The sequence below is a fragment of the Otolemur garnettii genome, unplaced genomic scaffold (assembly GCF_000181295.1).
Source record: "Otolemur garnettii isolate 467f Iridium unplaced genomic scaffold, OtoGar3 scaffold00038, whole genome shotgun sequence".
Classification (NCBI taxonomy): Eukaryota; Metazoa; Chordata; class Mammalia; order Primates; family Galagidae; genus Otolemur; species Otolemur garnettii.
Window position 1 is genome coordinate 9,424,598 of NW_003852433.1, and position 18,396 is coordinate 9,442,993.

The following is an 18,396-nucleotide window of genomic DNA, read 5'->3' on the forward strand; positions in this document are numbered from 1 at the left end:
GTGTCTGGCATATAGGAAGTGTCTGATAACCAGTTGAAGGATAAATAACTGAATGAATGGTACAGATGAAGTGATCAGTAAATTTTAGTAGCTATTATTGTGACAGTACTCTTAGTGATTAGCATTTTGTTGTGACTTTTTGAGTAAGAGAGTAAGGGGATGATGAAGTGGAATTACAGCTGGCTTCTAAGCAACTGTGTGGAAGTGTTTTCTGCAGGAAAACGGCATCTAGCAAATGTGTTGAGGGGGGGAAAATGGAGACGTCTCAGTGTTCTATAATCGTCTAATCTCCCTTTACCGAAAATTGTGCTATGGGGTATGTGTGTTTGTATGTGTGTGCACATATGTACCAAGTCTGACAGTTAAATTTACAAACCCATCCTAGAATAAATGCTGCATACCTCGCTGATGAATTTCGCTATGGCCACCTTTGAGGTACTCCCTTTGGGAAGCCGTGCTCCGACACCAGTGTTTGGTCCGCCCTTCAAATTTTGGAACTCTTTTTCTGGAAGGACCATCAGAACAGTTGTTGAAAGAAGGTCTGACAATTAAGTTTGCAAACTTGCCACTGTGTGCTTACGTTGGCAGCACTGTACAAACAACTCAGCAAGGTTGGTAACCTTGGTATATCAGTGTCTCACAGTTGTGTTCATGTCAACATGCGGTGTCTTGCTGAGTGGTGTTCATTATTATTGCTGCATGTTTTCGTGTGCTGCACGATGATAGCTCTGATGGTCAGAAAAAGAGTTCTAAAATAGCGTTGGTGGGTGGGACGAGGTGCTGGCATTGGGGCACAGCTTCTCAAGAGGAGTCCTTTGACTGTGCCACAGAGGTCACAAGAAGGTAGGTAGCACTTTTTCCAGGATGAGTTCACAAACTTAATTGTTAGCCCCCATATACACCTATGTATGTGTATATATACAAATATGAGTGTGTGTCTATATGTATGTTATATACACATCTGTACACACGTATGTGTATATATACACATATCCATATAAATAAACTTTATTTTGAGAACAGTTCATGTTGCACAGCACAATTGAATGGAAAGTACAGGCAGTGCCCACCTACCTCTGCCTCTGCAAAAGCCCAACCTCGACCCCCATCAGCATCCCCCACCAGAGTGGTCAATGTGTTACATTTGATCACACTACACAGACACATCACTCTCAGCCCAAGTCTGTAAAGTTTGCATTAGAGCTTTGTAGCTTGGTTTTGTATGTGAGTTTAGACGAATGTAAAATGGCAATTATCCATCACTGTCGTATCACATGGAGTAGTTTCTCTGCTCTAAAAATCTTCTGTGCCTTTCCTATTCATCCTTCCCTCCCACCATCCCCTGGCAACCACCAATCTTTTTACTTGCACCATAGTTTCCCATTTTCTAGAATGTCAGATGGTTGGAATCTTAGAGAATGGAGCCTTTTCAGATTGGCTTCTTTCACTTAGAAATATGCATGCAAGTTTCCTTTCCATCTTTCCATGGCTTGGTAGCTCCTTTCTTCGTAGCCTTGAATAATACCATCATCTGAATGTACCCTGGTGTTATTTATCCACTCACCTCCTGAAGGACATCCTGGTTGCTTCCAAGTTTGGACAATTATGCATAGAGCTGTTGTAAACATCCATGTGCAGGTTTTTGTGTGGATATGCATTTTTAATTTATTTAGACAAATACTGTGGTATGTTTTTAAATGACAGTGACTTAAAATGAATTTAATGGCAGACTTTCTTCTACGATTACTAATAAAATTGACAGCTATTTTTGCCTTCCCAACCTCCATTCGTCCTGATATCAATAACCTGGTTTTTCCTGCAGGGGCATGGGGGAAGGTTCTTATTTCTTCCCAGGAGTGGCATGTGACACATTCTGGCCCAAAGCACAGCATGGATTGGTGTAGGGCTAGGCAAACGACCTAAGCTGAACCGAGCAGAACCAATGAGCACCTGCCTCGGTGTTTGCTAATATATTGAAGAAGAAACATTATTCTTTTGTTGTCTGGCTAAACTGGTAGATCTGTTAGCTGCTTGGCATATCTGTCAATGCTTTGGGAGTGTCTGTATGAGAATAAGGCCAACAGGGTAGGGAAGCAGACTAAGAGATATCACAGGAAGGACAAATTCCCAATGACATTTTTGAGCCCTTTGGATCCAGCTATGCCTGAAGCTAGTGCCCCTGGATTAAAACAAAAGAAAATAGTAAGCCAGTTTGAGTTGACTTTTCTCTCTCTTGCAAATAAAAGACTCCAGGCAGAGTAGAGTGCTGGCACGACAGAGTCGCAAGGTGGAGCTAAGGAGAGAGCTCCTGGACCCCCACTTGATGCACTGACCTTGATTCTCTACCCCTGCTGGTAGGGGAGAGATTTTCCAGACTGGCCCCCTTGTTCTGGGGTGAGGAGGTGGTGAAGGAGTTCCCTGAATCAGAGGTGTTGCCACTGTTGAGCTCCTGGCTCTTGCTTAGGCCTCCACTGGGGCTCCCTTTTTCCTGGCCCCGAGACCTGGCTGAGCTGGTTTGCATGGAGGGTGGCGAGGACGTGTCATTGCCTGAGTCATACTCCTGGGATCGTCCTCGGGAGGTGGTGAGTGGGCTGGCTGTTTTGGTAAAGAGGTCAGCAGCAGACCCCGACCCAGTGATCTGAAAGCAAAAAGACCCGTTGGACACTGCTGAGAGCTGGGCCCAGGGGCTGTGTCTAAATAACCAAGAAATGTTTACCGTCATGATGCACTGTAACAAAAGGAAAGAGAGAGAGAGGAGAAGAAAGAAGAGACGCCAAAAACAAAAGCACAAATTCCTGAAAGAATAGCACAGAAAGGAGATTTTTTTTTTTACCCCCTGCTAGGATAACTGGAAGATTCAGGTATCATGCAGAGAAAAAGCATGCGATCCAGATTAAACAAAATAAAAGGGAAATTATACAAAATTTAATTTCTAATGAATTAAACAAAAGAATCAACTCAATAGAAAGGGGGGTGTAAACCCCCTTAACTCAACCTAAAACAATAAAAATAAAGAAAGGGGAAAGGGAAAAAGAAATGGGGCTACGGGCCTGAAAAAAATATATCTCGGAAATTAAAAAAGAGAGAGAGATAAAGCCAAAATTTTAAACTTCAACCAAATCCTTAATTACTTGAACAATTTTTTTTTTTTTTAAAGAAAAAGTAGCCTGAATAGAACCCTAAACAAATATTGCATGGGGAAAAGAAACGAAATAAAGATGAGAGTTTGGGGTGTTTTTTTTTTTTCTTTTAAATATAAAGTCAAGGTCGCAAACTGACATGTTAGCAGTTTTCAACTAAAGGGGAAAAGAAAGAGGGAAGGACAAAAAAAAAAAAAAATGGAAGTCAAATAGTCTGAAAACAAACGAAAAAAAAGGTCTCTACGGATATTCGTGTGTGTCCTTTTCCCCTTGTAGAAGGTGGCTAAGGCTCTGGAGTGGCTTCTAATAAATTCCCTCATTTCTTTGCGGATTATATCCACTTACCAAGCAAGAACTCCTCCTTTAGTAGGTAGGTAAGGTGTAAGAGAAAGGGAAGAGCGGGCAACGTGAGTCCATCGTTAGAGTCGCAAATGACAAGAAAAAACACACACCTTTCTGCACATCCTCACACTTGGCTCTGAACTTGAGTTTTGTTTTTTCTTTTCTTTCTTTCTTTTTTTTTAGTGCCTTTGATACGTAGGGCATCAATTAGGTTTGGTTTTATCATTAAGGGGACCTACCCTGGCTTACCTAGTCATTCCCTTAATGCCCAAGTTGGAGCAGGAAACGCTCACTCACTATGCAGGTGGGAGCTGGAATACGACATCTGTAACTATTGAGGGGCCGCAGGAAGGGAGAGAGGATGTGCTTGCAATATAGGGATTTGGAAAGGGGTTGGAGATTTGGCTTTGGGGTGATTAGGAGTAAAAAGGGGTTCCCAGAACCCTGTTTGGGGCTGATCTAAGACAGATGAAGGAGTGAAGGTGACAGCCAGCCAGGCAATCATGTATTTAGAAGCATGCTGGGTGGTTTTCTCTAAATGTTCAGGCCAGTATGATGGCTGGGATGACGCAGAGGGTTTGGTCTGGCCCCCGCCAACAACACCAGGCTTAAGTGTAGGTGAGAGGGAATCCCTGCTCTGAGTCTCCAGCAATAACCATCTCTACGGGTTGAGAAATCTGTAGAGCCAAGAAGGTACCACCTCCCTTGTCAAGAACCACTGTCTGGGTACCTGAGATCCCAGAATTCTCTTTTTAAATGGTCCCTGAGCCCCCTTCCAAGGTCTCTGTAGGCCTCACCCTTGGGCCTGTTCTTCAGGTGGACCATGCTTCAAGTATGCACACTCCTAGGTCTAAGCGTGGCTATTTGGACAGACCTTGGATGTTCAGGCTCAGGTGTTCACATGTGTGTGGTGCCCATCATGGTATTGTGTGGTGTCAGAGGCAGGAAGAGGAAGGGATGGTCCCAGGGCCAGATTGTCCCCACACTTCCATGTCACAGCCTAGCAGTCCAAAGCTTCTAAATTTAAAATTGACTTTCCTATCACTTCGAAGCTATGTTTGCCAAGATAGGAGGACGTATTTTGTTTGCTTCCTGGCATATTTATGAACATTTAGACATCTAGAATGTGGGTCTTCTTCTATACTCTTGCCCCAGATCCTACAAATATTAGGGCAGGCTTCACCACCAAGAGCCTGCTTTTCTCCCTACTTAATTCCTGTGTGCCTTGGGCTTAAAGGAAGGGGACTTCTGTGCTTTTTAAGGAACCATGTCTGCCTTCTCAGCCATTAGTCATGAGAGTGAGACGCAGAGACACTGGAACTGCAGGAGTAGCAGAGATCACCCCAGGAGCTGAGATGCCAGCTCCCAGGGCTGGGGAGACAGGACTTCCTTTTTGGATACTCCCAGGGTATCCTTTTTGGCCTTGCACACAGGCAAGGTGACGGTCCAGACCAAGTGCTGTCCAGCACAGCTGCCACTCTACCCGCTTGGCAATCTGGCTAGCTCTGCTTTAGGAGATGGGAGCTCAACATAAGTTTGCCCAGGTGGAGTTTTCTAGAGTGAGACTTCTTTCAGAATAATGCAAAGGCCCTGTTCCCATTCTCATCCTCCTATTTGTCTTCCCCTTTGCAGTTTGGATGCCATGTCTTTCTCACCTCCGGAGTTCAAAGGCAACACGCGAATTTCCACCATCTGTGTCAGGAATAAGAAAACATCGTGCCAGGCAGCCAGAGCCTGGAACCTGAGCTCTCAGGCTGAGGCTTGGCACATGGAATCCTTGTTCGCCAGTGTATTACAAGTGAGTCAGGCAAGCTCACTTTGGAGGAAACTAGTCTGGAAAATAACTCTAGGGCAGGGGCTTGTGGCCACAGTAATTCCCATCATTGAGTGGCTTGCTACCTGGGGGCCTCCAGGCAGGTACTTGTTCCCAAGTACTTGTGACTTGCTGGCTGAGGGCATCCAGGCAGGGCCTTTCTATCCCAGGTACTTGTTCCAGTCTTGACTACTAATTTCTAAAGCATTTTTTCTAGTGTATCATGGGTCCCTATGGGCAAGGATTTCTCAACCGTGAGGCCCCCAGGGCTAGTGGATAAAGAAGGGTACCTTGTTTTGTTCACTTCTCAACCTTACTTGCTCATGGGGATACTTTCAGAGTGTCTCTCCCCGGCTGTGATCTATCCACATGTTAATTTGTACGGTTAGAACTGAAGCAATCTACAAGGCATCATGCTTTTCCATCAACGCCAGAAAAATGAGATAAAGGCACTGCTGAAATGTTCTCGTTGGGTTAACCTTGGTGCCTGAAAATATCAATCCCTCCTGCATGTTTAAAAGTCCCAGGTTTTTTCCTGGATGAATCTAAACTCTTTGACATGGATTACAACTCAGCTCTTTATACTTTACAAATAGCATCTCTTCCACTGTCTTCCACACCATCCCACCCTGCCCCCCACAACCTAAGCTGACCAGTTTGAGTTTTCTTGGTTCTGGCATCCCATCTTATTCTTCTAACCCCAGGCCATTTGCACATGCCATTGCCTCTGCCCTGAACACGCTTCCTCTTCCACACTTTGCATGGCTAAACTTATTCATCCTCCTCATTTCCTACACATATCCACTCCTCTAGAAAACCTTCTCTGATCCTCCAGATCAAGATAGCACAATACTCTGTACTTCATTCATTCGTTTGATCTTTTATTTATTTTCTCATTCAAAAATGAGCATCAGAATTGTAGTTGCTTATTGTATTGCCTCTTTCTCTGGTCTGTGTGGGGATCTTATTGAGGACAGGGTCATGGCTGGGTCAATGCCACAGCCCAGCACCCACCAGCACCTTTACTAGGTACCTAGTAAATCTGGTCTAATGAATAAAGCTGCTCCATGCTCCCCTGAAAGCCTCTGTGTGTCCATCCTAACTTATTTGCTGGTAGAGAAGGCTGTATGATCAGGCCCTGGCTGGGTCCAGCAGAGTGACTGACAGCTTTGGGAACTGAATGTTATTTTGGAAAGTAACTGGCCTCTATCATACCGAGAATAGTTTACCTAGAAAACTAGGTGGAGTCTTGGCTAAAGGTTGAGGTCTCAAGACCAGTTCAGGGATGTGTGTGTGAGCTTGAGAGAACCTCTAAAATCAAGTTTTAAGTTTTGTTGATACATAGTAGATGTACAGATTTTGGGAGCACATGTGATATTTCGATTCATCTATTTACAGTAGATCCTCTGTGAGCTGACCTCTCAAGGGACCGTAACATACATAGATGGTCAACATACAGAGATGGGCAACACAAGGAACTAGGTCTACTGTACTGTACTATACATGGGGCGCAGGTCTGGTCTATGAAAATTAGGTGAACTTGAGGAGGTGGTCAGTGTAGGGAGGTGGTCAACTGTGGTGGTTCTACTGTAATGTGTAAAGATCAAATCACGGCAAATGGGGTATCTGTCATTATGTCCATCACTTTAGACATTAATCTTTTCTTTATGCTGGGAACATTCAAATTATTCTCTTCTATCTGTTTTGAAATATACACTAGATCATCATTTACCACAGTTACCATGCTGTACTATTGAATCAATTTAGAGGTCCAGATCTATAGCAGAAAGAAGAGGTGGAGTCTGCTTTTTTTCCTCTGTCCTCCCTTCTTCTTGATACCCTCAGACCCATGACCCTGAGAAAAAGCACACTGTCTGCAGATTCCCAACAGCAAAACTCCAGGCTTCAGGTGAGATGTTCCAGAGCCATAAAGCCTCCCCAAAGGGGCAAGCTGGGCTGGGTTTCCTCATTTCCTTTTCCACTCTCTGCCTCTCTGGGAGATCAAGTTTAAAGATGGACCAGAGTCTGGCTATTTGCATGCAGTAAGGCTGCTAGACTATGCAGTGACTTTGTTCAGATTAGAAAAAGGTGCTTGTGGCACAGTGGCTCACACAATGTAATCCTAACACTTTGGAAGCTGAGGCAGAAAGATCACTTGAGCTCAGGAGTTTCAGACGAGCCTGAGAAAGACTGAGACCCTGTCTCTACTAAAAATAAAAAAAATTAGCTGGGCGTTGTGGTGGGCATCTGTAGTCCCAGCTACTTGGGAGGCTGAGGCAGGAGGATGACTTGAACCCAGGAGTCTGAGGTTACTGTGAGCTAGGCTGATGCCAGGGCACTCTAGTCTGGGGCAACAGAGTGAGACCCTTGTCTCAAAAAAAAAAAAAAGGAAAACATATTCCTTAAGGGTCAGGAATTAAGGTGCCCCTTCTACCTGGACAAATTAGAAAGGAGATAGTACACGTCTCTCTAGGCTTCATATCAGGGTACAGCAAATGGAGGGTAGGTAAGGTATCATCTTTTACTCTCTCTCCCGGTTAGTCACTCTTGGACAGGGCACAGCCAACATGATATAACGTCCCTAGGAGGTACTGATCACAAAAATCTTCACACTCTGTTTGGCCTGCGGAGAGGATTACTCTGGCTGGGAGGAGGTGGTACCTGAAAACATTCACTGCTGATTCTCTGCAGTTAAACTCCATTTGCTTTCATCTTGACAAGCCTTGATGGGCTCTGTTTATCCTTCCATGTGGCAGGAGCCTTTTCACAAACTTGTCATTAGTGATGTTGGGACAGTTTAATGGCCTCCTAAACCCCAGACGCCACCTTCTCCAGAGCTCTCCACTCACTCCATGCAAACAAGAGAACAAAGGTAGAGTGGTTGTGTCTTGGGGGAGGTGATGGCTGTGATCGTGCAGGGGAGACTTGACTCAGGAAGGTCACGCCAGATCTGTGGTGGAGGCCTCTGCCCTCCAATCCCTGGATGCTTCTTTCCCAGTTAGACACCCCCTCTGGCACATGAGATGCAAACAGCTGCCCACTGGACATTGACATGCCAGGATGGCTCCCTATTGCTCCTCTGTCTCTTCATTTAGATAATAAACATCTCAAAATTCATCTTTGAAGAGCTCTTCTTTATGTGTTGGGAATTTCTCTCTATGAATACGTCTGCTTTCTGCCCCTGTATTATTGGTTGGGAAATGGTTCCCAAGACATTTGCCAACAGGAGCTACCCTAGACCCTCCACTGCCCACCAATAATGCCCTCCTGGCACCCTGGACCCAGTCTAAAGACCTGGAACCCTCACACCAGGGTTCTCTTCTTTGGTCTGATCTTACTCCTTCCTTCAGCTCTCCCTCGCTCTCCCTACCATGTTTCTACAAAGGCCAACCTTTGGGGCCTGGCATGAAAATTCAGCCTCTGTAATATCTACTGTGTTGCCAAGTGAAATAGCACCTGTCCAATCTGGGTTCTCAGAAATTGAGACAGAAATTTGAGTGCTAATAGTTTATTTGCAAGGGGAAGGAACTCCTGAGGGGAGGGGCGGGAAAATGAGATTGGGGAAAGAGGAAGATAATAGAATAGAAGATGCATCATCAAATCAGGTGCCACAGTGGGAAACTGGTTTTTCATACCACTGGGGGACCCCTGTGAACCAGGGTAGAACTTGTATGCTCAAGGTAATCCCAACCAGGGGCCAAGAGAGCTGTGGTATTTATATATCAATCACCTATCGGCTATAGTTTGAAGGCTGAACCCCAAGGGTGTCATTTCACCAGTATGTTCAGACTGCTCCACAGGCAGGCAAAGTGGGCTTTGGCAGCCAGGAATCCCCTCTGTGTGCTATAAGTTGACTGTGTGCCCTGCAGTGGGGACAAGGGGGGGTCTGCATCATCTCAAATCAACATTGGAAAACTGGCAAGCCAAGTCATGCTTTGTTTCAGATATATTTTCTGTAGCCCTCTTGGTATGTTTGAAAATAAATTTGAATTAACTGCCAACATTGGTAGAATGGAGACATTTCACACAACCACCACATTTCCAGTTTCTGCTGAAAAGAAAGATCTGGAACATCGGGCCCACATTCCTGCCTGGCACTAATCATCTTGAGAGCTATTGCAGCTGCCCCTTTTCAATGGGGCATGAGCACTCCTGGCCCCACAGCCCATGGGGTCACTGTTACTTCTATCTTTTAGCTGCCTGGCTCCTGAGAAATCTAAGTTTGAGACTCTCTGTTCTAAAAGTGTGTTGCTGCTCTGATCCCTCAACAAGCATCAGAAACGTGGTACATCTTTAATGTTTCATATCCTCCTTCTAGAACTGGGAAGTAGTTTGTTCCATTTTCCTCATCTCGGCCCTTTATATCCCTGCTGAACTTTTGTCAGTAAAAGGAAGAAGACGACTACCAGTTACGGACCCCGGAGCTATTACAAGTTCTTCGCCTCTGAGTGAGACTGTCAATCTTGGATTTGGGGGTTTTCTTTAGGACAGACTGTTTTTCATACACTCATAGCCATTGGAGGAAAGTGTACAAATATTTCCCCTTTATTTCGTCCCCCCACTGCCCCCAATGCCAAGCTCCAATGCTTTTTTTGTTTTTTTTTTTTTAAACTCCAAAGCTTGCCTTATTTCTTTGTTCTTTAATATACTCAGCATTGCCACTTGGGTTTTTCTAATAAGTAATTAAATCCCCCCACCATGAACTCCAGTTCCCTGGCATTTCACTGGGAGTGTCTCTCAGCCCTCCAGGGAAGCTAGCACTGTTATTTATTGTTTTTGTTTCAAATCATTATTTAATCAAGAATGGGGGGAAAAAGGCAACCTCTCACTTACACTTCAAAATTTAATTTCAGCTGAATTCCGAGATCAAGAGGCAGCACGGCCTAATAGGTTACAAAAATACAATCAAGAAGAGAATTCCAATTAAACTGAACAAGTCCATTTACTGAGCTTCAAATGGCCCCATGGAGAGAGATGGCTATAATTTTTTTTTTTCCTTCCCTGCCATATGGGGGACTGGAAATTCTCTTGTGAGTATAGAGTTGCACGGCAGAGCTTTTAGCTCGAGGGTTCTGGTTATTCCTTAAAAGAAAAAAATCTTTTTGTTTCACAAAGACATTGAGTTTATTTTCCTTGCTGTTGTTCATCTAAGTGCACTAATTAGGAAGACAGCAAAGGAACGGATTCATTGACCTGTTGGGAGTTCATTTGGGAGGAGGGGAGAGGGAGAAAGAGATGGGGTGTCGTCTGGGGGTTGTGGGAGGATGACAAAGTCCTTTTGGGCTGCAGCAATCCCGTGGGGCCGTGCACTGCATTGCACCTAAAGTAGGGCGAGTAGTCCAGCTGCTTGGTCTTTCCTTTTAGCAGGAGCCATAGGGAATGATGGCTTCTGGATCACTCCGTCTTTGAAACCTATCCTGATGGTCCCCTTCCCGCTGCTCTTGGAAGTCTCCACCTAGACCCAGTCAGACTAATTTTTGACAGGCCAAATTGAAATGAGAACAATAAGTTCAATGTAATAAGTTTGCCATCCTGCTAAAGGCATTCAATTTGAAGACTCATCTTTTCTTCCAAGGTCATGGCCTTGCTATCTCTTCTGGTGGTAAAATGTCCCTTTCGTGATAGAAAAATAGTGGTTTTCTTTTTTTTCTGTTCTTTGGCAAAAGCAAAAGTTGACAATCCTATGTCATCTTCCATTAAAAACAAACAAACAAAACACCAACTGGCCCTGAAAATCCCCGAATCTCATGCCATGCGTCTTCATTTTGGTTCTTCTCTCGACTGTGAATAAGCAGGATTGGATTTTGGATGTTGATTGTTGAGTTTCCCAGTCGAGCAAGAGCTGGAAAGCTTTACAGAATGTGTGAGAGCCTGAGTCGGGGTCTAAAGGCCTCAGTCATCCACAGACCCTCTCTTAGCCTCATTTTTCCCTGTCTACAAAATGGGAAGCAGATTCCCACCTTGCCTTTTTTGTGGGGCTGTTGTGAAACCCACTGAGCTCTTGGATGTGATTAAGCTTACTGAGGCCAGGGTTACTCTGAAAGTGTCATATCTGGGTTTGTTTAGACTAAGTTTAGCAAAGCTGCTATGATGGCAAATATTAATAATAGCAACTAGTATGTATTGAATGCAGTGTCCCAAGCACTGGAATAAGTTTTCCACCCAGCACAGAAGCTGCATGAAAGCAGGGACCTTATCTTCCTGTTCCCTGCTGCATTCTGTTGCCCAGAGCGATGCTTGGCAGATAGTGGGTGCTTAGTGTATATGTTTGAAATGAATGGATACCTTATCTCACTCCATCCTCAACTAATAATCTAAGTAGGTATAATGAGGATACTGAGGCCCAGAGAAATGAAATGATACAGGAGAGGTCGTGTCATTAAGGATATGGACTCTGAGATCGGACTTTCTATGTTCAAATTTCTGTTTCTCCATTGAATTGCAGCCCTTTACTCAATGTTTCTAGGCTGGGGATTCCTCCCTGTCAAATAGAGTTATCAGTGGGAGCTCTCTTGAAGGGCCGTTATGAAAAATAAAGGAGATGATGAGGCATGTAAAGAATCCCACCTAGCACTTGGCACCCAGGAGGAGGTGCTCAGTAAAGACTAGTTACCCAAGGTCTCACGGGGAGGCCTGGTAAAAAACTCCAGAGTACCCAGATCTATGCCCAAACCCATGTCTTAAATGTTATCTTCTTTTACTTCCTCCAGTTTATAAATTTTATGAGGTCTTTTTTAATGGACTACAAGTTTTGCTTTTGTTATTTTTGGGGGGAGTCTGGGAGCAGTGCAGGATTTTGTTAACAAGGGGTATGTGGTGACTACTGGCCCAGGTAGGGGGAAAGAGGAGGGGAAAAAGAAGCCTGACCTTCTTGGCTCAGCCTCAGTCTTAATCATCCCCCTTCTAGATTCTCTCTCTGGTCACAGCAGACTTGATCAAGAACTGATACCATGGGGAAATGGCTTGGCCAAACCTTGGAGCCACCTTGGAAGCCTCCACGTCTAATCCACCTTTCTGATCACCCAGTTCACCCTCCATGCTGGCTATCAGAGTAAGCTTCCAAGGCACAAGCCACAATTCACACCAGCTCTCATTTCTCCCAACTGGGTTACCTTCCTAGGTCACTTCAATTCTCAAAGCCTCAGTCTTTCAATCTGGAAAAAAGATGATAATAATTGCACCTACTTCAAAGAACTGTTGTGTTTATCAAATGAGGAAAAAACTGTGCTATGTAAAGTATGTGACAGTGGCTGGCATATAGTGGTATTTCCCTCTTCTTTTATCCATCAGACCTCTTGACCCAACAAACTCCTATCCATCCATCAAAGCCCAACTCAAATGGTCCCTTATTTGTAAAGCTCTCTTGAACATTAAGATGATGTTATCTGACTCTTCCTCTATGGTCCCACTATACATTGTATTTGCATCACTGCTAGGTGACATTTACAATATTCAACAACTGGTTGGGTATGGATACTACCCCATCAAAAGGGAGGCTGGCCTTGATACTGAAGGGGATTAGGTGTCACTTTTTTCAGTTGCTGGATTGTGAGAGAGTCCAGAAGATTCCAGAGGAGGGAAGGGACGACTGGGTTGACTAGGGTGAGATGAGCTGAAGTGTGCAAGTATTTGTATATTTTAACAACCAGAGGAGGCACTAGTGCCCACAGACTCAATCTCAGCCCTAATTGCAGCACTGTTGCACTGTGTTTGGTAAGAGTGTGGTTTTTTGTCATCTCTCTTCTTTCCCAGGGCCTTGAACAGAGATGATAAAATGAAGATAAGGGGTGGGAGTGAAGGCTGTAAGGGGGTCCCTAAACCATCTTTTTGGGAACTTCCATTTGTATTTGGGCTCTGGCTAAGGAAGAAAGCCTCAGGTTACCTTTACTCCCCAATTAGGATCACAGCTAAGATTCAACCCCTAAATGTGCCAATTCATTAATGCATAAATGCAAATTGATATAATGCACCTGTCCCTGATTTTTTAAAGAGCTGTGCATATGAAATGCCTGCCACTGGTTGTAGCAGATGCCATGCAATAGAAGATCCTCATGTTTAGGGCCCTGCTTACCTGTAGGGCCTCAGATCTTGTCCCCAAATTTTATCTCAATCTCCAGCTCCAATCTTTACTTCCTTTTTTCACTGGTTCACTCTTACTTTTCAGGTAACTGATGCCTTCTGTGCCTAGCCCTAGCCCTAATCCCCTTCTCTGCCTGCTAACCTTCTACCCCATCTATGCATCCAGCATCAACTGTCATACATTATCTTTTACTGTTTTTAACTTATCTCTCTCCACCCCACCAGTGAGTAAGAAAGAAGAAGGCACAGCCTATTTCTTTCTTACTCATTGGATCTTGAAAACTGATCTGAGCCTGACCCTATATAGATGCTTAATAGATGTTGGTAGACTTAAATGAATGATTACATGGGTGTTTCAATGAAAGTGACTCTGCTGTCAGCTTTCACAGGGAGAAAAACTTGGGGCCAGGATGCTTGGAAACCTTTGGTCCAACCTAGAACTTTCTTCCATCTCTGCATTTGTAAGAGAGAAGCGGAAAAAGGGCCAAGCATGGGGAGATACTAAAAGGACCAGATAGGGGGATATTTGATGCTCTTCAAAACCATGCACCTTGAATCAGGTAGGAATGCCCATCTGGGTACCACGGCCAATTAGGATGGAAAGAGACTACTCTGAGAAGCAGCGGCCCTGGTTCTAGCCCCAGCTCAGCTTGACACTGACTTGCCTGGGCCTGGAACTATTACTACTGTTACTACTATTATCACCATTATTACCACTGCTATTATCACCACTACTGTTACCACTGCTATTTCTACACTTCTGCTGTAGTTAAGATCACTAGCAGTAAACATTATGTAGCATTTACCCCTTGCATGTTACTAAAGCTTTTACTTACATGAAGTCACTGAATTCTCATAACAATCTTATGAAAGTAGGTCTTATTATTACACTAATCTTGTAGATTTTGAAGAAACTGAGACACAGAGAGTTTACATAACTTGCCTAAGGATCCATGGCTGGTAAATGCAAAGCCAGGATCTGGAATGTTGTCATCATAACACTGGTGATATCTGCTGAGGTTTTCCTCTGTGCCGAGTTGGCTCAAAAGTTGTCTTTTGAAGAAGAGGCTGTTATTATCTACTTTGGTTTTTTAACAGTTGAGGAAACTACAACTCAGAAAGATTTAAAATAAATGCCCCTGTCTCAGAGCCAGTATTCGATCACAAAACAATAGTCCCAAGTTTTTTAACAACTCTGCCCCCCCATCCATGAAAGTCATTTCCTCTTTTGTCGATCTTAATTTTCCTTCTTGATAATCAGAGCATTGACCTAGATGAGCTTGTAAGGCCTCTACCTTCTAGGTAAAGGGAAGCCCTGGCTTTCAGTTTTTCTGATAGTAGCTGAACTCACAGGAAGCATCAAGTCAATATACCTCATAGTCATTAAGAATCCATGTGTTTTAGGAAAGCAAATCACCAATAGCCAATCTGGCAACCTCCCCATCTGGTATAGGAGGAGAGACCCAGCTCTTTGCCATATCTTGACAGACACAACCCCATTAGAAAACCATCCCAGGCAGGCAAGAAAGTCAGTTGTTCCCAATGGTACTTTTTAGATAAGGCCCACTTGGGGCCTCCAGAGGGGCTGCCACAAATTATGAGCAGTGAGATTAGGCAGCTTTTACTCACTTACAAACATTCCTCTACCTCTTAATGATCATATTTCAAATATATCCTTACTTTGCCACAATCTCTTTGGAAGACAAGTGGGATAATTATGCATATTTCTTACTTGAGAAAGCTGAGGCTGAGAGGTATACAATGATTAGTCCAGCGAGGCCAACAAAATACCCAGGCTTCTGGACTTTCTGTCATACTGGAAAGATCCCTTCTTAGTACATTTGGGGAAGAGAAAATGCAGGTGGACATTTGCCATCTGCTTGTAACCACAGGCCTCTCTACAAAGGAAGGTTCCAGGTAGGCGGAGGACTTGGGCAAAATTAGACCTGGGTGATACTGGCTGGTAAAGGAGAGTTTTCCAGAATGCATGCAGATAACTATTGTGCCAACCAGACCCACCTGCTCTTTGTCATTGTCTTCCCTCTCTTGACCTCCCTGCAAGCACCCCTGAGCTTTCCCTTACATCCCTCTCATCCTCTTTTAGAAGTCTGCTACCTGAAATTTCAAGTTCATGTGTACCTAGAGAAGATGTCTGTCCACTATGCCTCTCTCCTGTTTGTCTGTACATCCCTTTACAATCTACAAAAGTCCTTCACATTATCTTTTGGATATCCCCAAGAATCTCACATGGAAGTGCTATTACCTCAAGTTTACCAATGAGAAAATGGAGGTTAACTAACTCGCCTAAAGCCACACAGCTATGAAGTGGCCAAGCTAGAACTTGAATTCAGATCCATCTCTAAATCTCTTGCTTATGGTGTCAAACTGCCTGAAGTCAGTTTCTAGCTCCTCCTCACTGAGTTGGGGGAGGACTGCCTACTTCTATTCAATACCAGGTTGCTAAATTAGATTTGTTCTTGCCTTGGTTTGTGGCTTTACCCCAGACCTTAACTTTTCTGAAACTGGTTCTGTCCCATCTATAGAAGTAAGTGAGAGCAGTTGTCCCCTCAACTCCCGAGACCTGTGTGGATACATCAGAGGACACAGGTCAAGTACTCTGAGCTCCATGGAAGAAAATTCTCACATAAATTCAAGGTCTTGTTTATAAGTAGACTCAAATCCCAACTGCCAACCAATGCTGCTGGCCAGCTGAGAAAAAGGATGTAGCCTTTGTGTAAAAGCTGGAGGCCCCTTCCTTTCCTTCCCCCCTAATGAAACCTCCCACAGTGTTCACACATGTATCCTGTCGGTGTCACTCTAGAGATCAGTATTTATTTTTTAACAGTCCCCAAATTAAAAAAAAAGACAAAACAAAAAAACCAAAAAAACCAAAAAAAACACAAAACCCTGGGTATCTGAGTTTTTCTCCTCCAGTCTCCCAAGTTCCCAAGCCAAATGCTGTCAAAGGCTGGTAAATGATCATTTGGTTCACTGATAATGAGTTCTTGGAGCCAGTGGGATATTTTGTCCAAAATTGAATTAAAATGTAACATGTGCTGTCCTGAACTTGATCCTCCACCTCCCACAAGTGTCGTGGCCAAGGCTGGCAGAGAAGGCAGTGTGGATACTTACTACACCCCTGGCCGACAGGAAGCCAGGCATCTGGAGCGGCTGGCTGGACGGGCAGCTGGGCCGGGCCTCGGGGCTGTCCTTGCAGAGCATCTTGGAGCAGCGGCGGGAGTGCCTCCGGCGGGACTTCTGCCCTTCCTCGGGGGACCGGCCGCGGTGCCTGAGGGCAGAGAAGGGAAACCTGAGGGTCTTGTGAAGGGGGGCATGGCAGGGAGAGGGTGCAGGGACCAACGTGATCTGAGGACCCTAGAGTATATGTGGGGGCATTTGGATATATATTCATGCTCAATTTTGTCCCTGAGTTTCTATGTGTTTGTATGAAAGTGGGAATGTGTGTATATCCATCCAACCATCCACTCATCCATCTACTCATTCATTTCTTCATTCATTCCCTCATCTGTTCATTTCACAAATGCTCCTTCAAGTACCTGGCACTGTTTAACAGGCTGGGGAGGCAGCTGCAAAGAAAGAAAGAAAGAAACAAAACAAAACAGACTTCTGATTCAATTTACCACTCTTGGTGTGCCCCTGTGATTATCATGACTATGTGTATGTCTGGGTGTGTCCATCTGTGTTTCCATGTGTTTGGCTATAAATGTAACTGTGTATTTCTGCGTGTCTTTGTGTATGTGACTTGGCCATCTGTGAAACAGAGGCATCATATTGACTGCCACCCAAAACTTTGGTGAAAAAAAAATGGCTGACAAAAACGATAGGGATGCCTTCTGCAAGTTTGTCGGGTCTGGATCCGACTGCCTTGTCTGCAGCGGAAAACAAAGGCATGTCTGATGTGGAAAGGGTATATTTGGACTCTGCACACCCCCTTGGCTCTCTGAGCCACAGGAATAATAAAACAATACTTATGAACTTACATGCATTTATAAATTCCTCCTAAGGTGCTTTCACAGTCCTCTCTACAACTTGAAGACATAAACAGGGTATTACTTTTCCCCATTTCACAGGCGAAAGAGCTGAGGCTAAGAGACTTTTAGGGAACTGCCTGGGTCACATAACCTGAAAGTGGCAGAGCCAGGACCAGAGCATTTTTTTGCCCTTTCTAAGAAGTGGTGCCTCCTGTTTTTACTCTGGAGTGCCCCTCTCTGCTCTGGGCCTTCCAGAATTTTTTTTCTGCGAGGTGTGTGACCTGTGTGCCAACTGTTTGCTTCTATATTTGCTGCAGGGAGTCTCAGCCCAAACAGACCCTGAGGAACTTAGACAGCACCATCACTAGGAAATGGCCCAGCAGAAGGAGACCTGGGCCTGGCATCTGTGATGGTCGCCATTTCTCTCACAGGCAACTGCCAAGAACTGATTCAGCCTGGAGTGGTGGTGGAGGGCTCAGGCTGAGCCACGAAGACCTGAGTCCCTGTTCTAGCTCTGCCAGTCACTTCCTAGCTGTGTGACCTCACTCAGACCCCTTTGTACATCCACAAGCAGTTTTCTCAGCTGCAACAGGTCAGTGATGCTGTTTAACTCAGTGGGCCAATGCTCTCCAGAGAAAGGCCACCAGGGGCCCACCTGCAGTTGGACAAGTGTGTGTTGCTCCTTGCAACCACAGGGAAGTGTAATATGTCCCCGTAAGAGGGCATTAGAAAGAGCCTGTTATAGGATTTGTGCTAGGTGTTGTAGTAGGTGGCTTGAGATAGCATGTACAGAAATGGTCCCCAACCTTTTGGCACCAGGAATTGGTTTCATAGAAGACAATTTTTCCATGGACAGGGTGGTAGGATTTGATTCTAGTCTGCAAGCAATTGATTTATTATGGCTCTGTGCAATCAACCCTCTCTGCTAATGCTAATCTGTGCTGCTCCCAGCACTAGCATCACCACCTCAGCTCCACCTCAGATCATCAGGCATTAGGTTCTCATAAGGAGCCTGCACCCTGGATCCCCA

At 44.6% G+C, this 18,396-nt stretch overlaps 1 protein-coding gene across 1 annotated transcript in view; it reads right to left on the reverse strand.

Annotated features, from left to right (window-relative positions):
* Nucleotides 1-18,396, reverse strand: part of SRRM4 (serine/arginine repetitive matrix 4) — a 156,442-nt gene that overhangs the window by 10,297 nt on the left and 127,749 nt on the right. Inside the window, exons 8-9 of the mRNA XM_003789929.1 lie at nucleotides 16,507-16,663; nucleotides 2,334-2,638 (exon numbers count right to left, since the gene is read on the reverse strand). Coding sequence (XP_003789977.1) covers nucleotides 2,334-2,638; nucleotides 16,507-16,663 — 462 coding nt within the window. The remainder of the gene's footprint in view (nucleotides 1-2,333; nucleotides 2,639-16,506; nucleotides 16,664-18,396) is intronic.